Source organism: Miscanthus floridulus, chromosome 9 (assembly GCF_019320115.1).
Source record: "Miscanthus floridulus cultivar M001 chromosome 9, ASM1932011v1, whole genome shotgun sequence".
NCBI lineage: Eukaryota > Viridiplantae > Streptophyta > Magnoliopsida > Poales > Poaceae > Miscanthus > Miscanthus floridulus.
Genome location: NC_089588.1, coordinates 8,771,353 through 8,777,023, shown reverse-complemented (window position 1 = coordinate 8,777,023; position 5,671 = coordinate 8,771,353). Strand labels below are relative to the sequence as shown.

At 44.1% G+C, this 5,671-nt stretch overlaps 1 protein-coding gene across 1 annotated transcript; it reads left to right on the top strand.

The window, feature by feature from the left end:
• The first annotated feature begins 257 nt into the window (after positions 1–257).
• LOC136481298 (uncharacterized) lies at positions 258–3,643 on the top strand. Its single transcript, XM_066478659.1, has 7 exons — positions 258–729; positions 827–897; positions 1,165–1,273; positions 1,833–1,915; positions 2,075–2,233; positions 2,899–3,000; positions 3,088–3,643. Exons 1-7 carry the CDS (start codon positions 663–665, stop codon positions 3,235–3,237), a joined length of 741 nt encoding a protein of 246 aa, XP_066334756.1. The 5' UTR covers positions 258–662; the 3' UTR covers positions 3,238–3,643.
• The last annotated feature ends 2,028 nt before the right edge of the window (positions 3,644–5,671 follow it).

Below are 5,671 nucleotides of genomic sequence, written 5' to 3'. Positions count from 1 at the left end.
TTTACTTTCTACCAAGTGAGAATGGCACTTTTTTACGTGAGGAAGGGAGCAGTTGACAAGTTGACGTGATCCGTTGGAAGTCGGGCACCACATAAGATCCCATGCCCAAAGGGCAAACGTTTTTTTTTTTTTTTACAACAAAAGGCCAAACGTTTTGGCATCCGGATATCCTTCTCCCGTTTCCGTGGCCGCCAATCTATTCCAGAGACCGACTAGAGGCTACCAGGAAAAATGCTTGACCTCGTCTAAAAGACGGGACCACAGAAAAGAAACCCGTATGCCTTATATGCGGGCCCCGTAACAGGGCGGTCCCACTGTCATTGGGAATGCGTACCGCGCCTAAAGTTTCTAGCCCAACCCAAGTCTGTTCCTGCCTTGATGCCCTCGTGACGGAATCACGGAAGGCGAATCAATAGCGCACAATCTGTCAATCTCTCCTTCCAAAGTTCCAATCCCCAATCCAGTCCGCCCCGATTCCACAAGGCGCACCCGCCACTGCCGCCGGAGCATCGCCGTCAACTGATCTCGCGTCCTCCGACGCCCGGCCCAACCTTCCACTCCAACCGCCGCTGCGCTGCCCGATCACCGGGGACCGCATCGACACGCGCAGCAGTCACAGAACCCCGAGACTGTGACGTGTGGGAGAGAAGGTTCCCCCAGCCATGGCGAGCGCGGATCTGCTGCGGAGGGAGGAGGAGTTCTACTCCTCCTTGTTTGATTCCGCCAAAGGTAACGCCTTTACGAGTCTCTTGGATGGCGATGCGGATTTCGCCCCCAAATTGGCGGAGGTAGCGATTTTTTCTGAAATTGTGGCGTGTGGGCGCAGGCGATGGCGCCAAGTCGCGCTCACAGCTGATCGAGAGGAAGATTGAACTCCTCGAGGACATGGCCACCAAGGTGAGAGGATGCTCATCCTGATTGGTGTTGGCCTTCTGTACCTCTTGCCACCCTTTTTCTTCTGTGATGTGCATGCTTGATAAGTAAAAAATTTCCTGTGCATCTCCTGTGATGACAAATAAAAAAAAAGTGTGCAAAATCACATATTCTATGTTTGCAGGCTTTAATGTAATGGAATACAAGTCTGATGTAAATGAAACATTTTTTGTTGTGTATACTAGGGGTTCACCGGTTGATGGTTTACACATTACAATGTTATATATACAGGTCAGTAACCGGAGATCACGAAAGTGGATGAATGACCGTTTGCTGATTGAACTTGTCCCGCGTCTTCATGTTGAAGAAATCAAAGGCCTATTTGCTCCTCCACCATGGGGTAAACTCCAGATGCTGCTTTAGTGTTTTAATAATGCAATTTTACTAACCTGACAATAATCTTTGCTGTTGTACTTGCACGGCTTGTTGTAAATGTTTTAGATATGCTTCATGTATACGTGTGCTACAGAAGCTCTTCAGTGTGTTTACAGGAAAATAGAGGCCATCTTCTCTTAAGCATGCCCATTTTAAAACAAGGGCTACAGTATTAAAAGCATTGGAGTCGAGATATTCTCGTTGTACTTTCTCTATTTGTTGCAAAAGTGTTACATTTCTTCATGTAGTGGTGTACCAGAAAAGCTCTAAATTATGTTGGCATGTGGCAGAAACATAGAGACTGTCTTCTGTTAAGCATGCCCATTTTAACTTCCACATGGACTACAATACTAAAAAAATATTTAGTCGAAGCATATGCTTGTTGCTCTTGTATTATGAATCGCATGTTTTCATTCAAATTCTTACGTGGAATCACTCTTCCATTAATCATGGGCATCACATGCATGATATTTTCATGTGTATACTTTGGAAAAGCTCATCTTTATATTATAATGATTATGCAGGTGAGGAAGCACCCTTGTCAGCATTCTGCAGGACAAGTGTTGGTGAATGGGATGCCTTCAGGAGCATTGACATGGATGCTGAGGTACGTGCATGTTAATGCCTTTCTTGCTAGCCACATTCTGTTCATCATTGCCCACAATATAATTTAGTGAAATGAACAACTGAGACAGAAGATCTGTATGTCACTCCATGCATTAGTTTGTGGATCAGTTGTATTTAGCAAGTTTTTTCTTATTTGTAGGCAAGATTGATGCAACATATGAAAAGATCATCCCAAAAATCCAGGAATCATGTGGACGAAGGGGAATTGATTGCGTTGAATGCCTGGCACCGGATAGATCGCCAAACTAGGGAAGCAATAAAGAGAAATTTCCTTCCTGATCTGCTTGAAATATATGAAGTTTGGACTTATATTTATTGAAATGATTATGTATTTGTTGAAATGATTATAATGGATCATTGCCTTCTTTCCTCAAGTTTGGACTTATATTTATTGAAATGATTATAATGGATCATAGCTAATTAGTTTTTCTTGTAAAGAAGACATCAGAGTTCTTGATTATGTATTTGTATATGTCTGTATCTGCTATCTATGCACATGTAGATAATTTATCAATACCACATCTAGTTTGTTACTTGTAGTTTCTGGACTAAAAAAATTCAGTGAAGTTTATTTCATAGCTGTTTAATAACTGTTATGTTTCCAGTATAAAAAAAAATATATCAGTTTGACACTATGCTTGCAAAAGCAGAGATGTCTTTCTTACAATCATATCTATGGTGCATAGGCTGTGTTAAAGAAATTTTTGGTGTTTATTCTCCAAAGCCCTGTAACTACTTTGTTTCCACCTTTTGCTAAAATTCGTTTACGAGTTTCAAAAGTTGGTATCAATACTAGATAACTGAAATTCTTTTGCTCACTACAAACTGGAGCAGAGTTTTCTTTTCCACTTATTAGAATTATGGTTTTCTTGACTTCATTTACACTTGTACCAACTTTTCATCCAGCCAATTTGATTCAGCTTGTCAGTTGCTCACGTCACCTTCGCCTTTTCATGTTTGCAGGAACGAGTTAGGGCCTTCATTGAAGATACTAGTGACAAGGATGTGCTTATGCTGAATGTCCAGGACCCATTTCAGAGGCTGCTTCTGCATGGTGTTTGTGAGGTGAGTATCTTCCCAAGTCGAAGAAAATCCAACAGCTTCCTCTGGAAGAACAGCTGTAGTGTTGACCATGGCTTTGTCTATATGCAGTTCTACAACGTGACCTCGACGACCACGAGCAGTGTAAGAGATGGGAGGCCTTGGAAGACAACGACCATCAAGAAGAGGCAGGGCACGGGTGTTCCCTCCAGAATCACATTAGTTAACTTTCTGAGGATGAAGAAGAATGGGTCCCATTGACGTTAGTTGTGTGAGGACCTGAAGTTTGGGGCGCTCAGACCTTGCCTGATTGTGTACTGAAGTATCTTGATGTGGCTCGAGAAGACAACAAATTTGTTGCTTTAGATTCCGTTTAGGCTGTTGGCAAATGTAAATTATCCGTATTTCTTTTTGAAACACATTGCAAGGCAAGTGATGGGTCACTGAATCGCATCAACCTGTTGGCAATCTGAAACCATGACAGAGAGTAGGAACTTCCGGTTGTACCGAGCCACCTGTCGTGCCATTATGTGGGCGTCTTGTTGGCATCGACGGTGTCTTGGTATTTGATCGAGTCCCTCTTGAGTTTCTTGGATTTCAAAGTTTGAACTCAAGTTAGGGAATGGGGTGTTTTGAGCTAGTGATGGGATGTTTAATATGGCTAAAATTTTGTGGAGGCATTTAGCGTGGAACTATTTTTTATATTTGCATATGTGAAGGAGTTCAGTCTGGTATTATGCCAATCGCAACTTTGTTCGGTCTTTCAAACTTCAAATCATAAACAGCTATCTACATTTCCAATTAACTGGTTTTGCCTGTAACCTAATTACCGGATGTGGTGGTGTTCTGCAGGACGTATGGTTTTATACTTACAGTGAAGGACCTATCGCCAAATAGCATTATTTCAGTAAGCGTTGAGACATTTCTTCAAGGAATAAGTGTCACTGCCACTCAGCATAATCCCAATGTGTCTTGTCCATATGAGAATGAATGCAGGTTATTTGTCTTCTTTAGAAGTTTCTTTCTTGTAGCATTCAATATAAACACTACTTTTATGCCCTTGCCATTTTTGAATAATTTGAAGCATTGTCCGTGCTAATAAATTAGTCCTTCAGATGCAAAGATTTTTGATACCATCTATGTTACTTAGTTGTGTGCTCGTTTTTATTTTTAATCAGTCCCATATGTATCTTATTGTGGTCTTTTTAAAAAAGCTACAGACTCACCTCTGTATCTAAGCCTTCTGGGCTTATTTACTAGTAATGAATTAGCAGGTAGTTAATGCTTCATTACCATTTGTCATAGTAGTATACAATAGCACAACGAAGCAAAGTTCATCCACTGGACTAGAACATATGAACTGTACCATGAGCAGGCACAGTTTTTCTAGTAGTACAAGTAGTAGAGTAATAATAATAGTAGATCAAGGAACTGCTGATAGATAATAAGATTGCTTGGGTACATGTACATTTGGCAACAATTGCACACACGGCTCCACCAATGTTTGTTGTAGGCAGGTCTTAGGGTTAGGGCTCCTCTGGATCTGGCACCGCCAGTGTGCTCTCCTCCTGATGATTTACGGCATCGTCTTCGTCGGAGTCAGTGTCGTCTTCGTCGGAGTCGGAGTCGTCTTCGTCCTCAAAGTCTGGGTCTTTATGCTGCTGCGTGGGCAGGGTGTGACGACACAGCGGGCAAACTAACAGCTTTAACCTGGAGCCAGCTGAAGATACAATCCGGATGGAAGGCGTGGGAGCACGGCATCACCCTGAGTGTCTCCTTGGCGTCCGCGTCGAAATCCCGCAGGCACACGGCGCACTCCTCCGGCATCCCCGCGTTGCCGGCCCTCGCCTCCCGCAGCAGACCCTGGATGGCATCATCGCTGGAGGCGGGGGCTCGAGCACGCTTGCGGTTGAGGCCGTATAAAACCATATCCAGATCCTCCCGCTGTCGCCGGATTTCGTCCAGCCTGCGGCGGTCGTCGTCGGGGATTATTGGCAACTCGTCGTTGACCCAGTAGATCTCGCCATCAACGTGCATCGGATCGGAAGTAGGGATTGTATCAACCATCTGCAGCCAGTCCCGGCTCCTCCTGCGGCGGCCACTGACGGCCGGAAAGGACATGGCGGCGGGCGGAGAGTAGTAAGATGGATGAACACGGGATGGATCGAACGAGATGATCGAGCAAACCTTACCAGGGACAACAGGGTGCTCTGCCTCGGCTTATATCGTCGGGAGTCAGACATCCAAATTGGAGTCGGCTTCCGATTTCGATTTGGATCTGGGAGTCCCGACGCGCGACCAGGCGCCGCCGCTACGTGTGGAACGGGAGAAGTGGAGGAGTCGGAGGAGGGATGAAGAAAGAAGCTAGGGTTCAGGAAGCCGGGACGACCCAGGTTTTGACCGGCTAAGGGTGTGTCCGATCTAATCAGACGGTCAAGAGAGCTACACGGACGAGTGGGCCAAACAGGCCCAGGCAGGGGGAGATGGAGGGCTGAGCTAAATAAGGCCCGGTCAATATATATTTTTTATAAATATTATTTCAAAATATGAGAACTATGGCAGAATTTTTGGATAGCAAATGACTTCAAATGAAAAAGTCATAGACCACAAATTTGTAAAACTCATTAAGATATACAACTTTTATTTTGGTCATTACTCCATCGGACTTTGTTTGAACAATTCAAATTTTGAATTT

Excerpts from the sequence above, each read along its gene's own strand:
- LOC136481298 (XM_066478659.1), top strand. The coding sequence starts at position 663 with ATGGCGAGCGCGGATCTGCTGCGGAGGGAGGAGGAGTTCTACTCCTCC. Across the intron at positions 1,916-2,074 it reads GCATTGACATGGATGCTGAG|GCAAGATTGATGCAACATAT; the intron begins GTACGTGCATGT and ends TCTTATTTGTAG. Across the intron at positions 3,001-3,087 it reads TTCTGCATGGTGTTTGTGAG|TTCTACAACGTGACCTCGAC; the intron begins GTGAGTATCTTC and ends GTCTATATGCAG.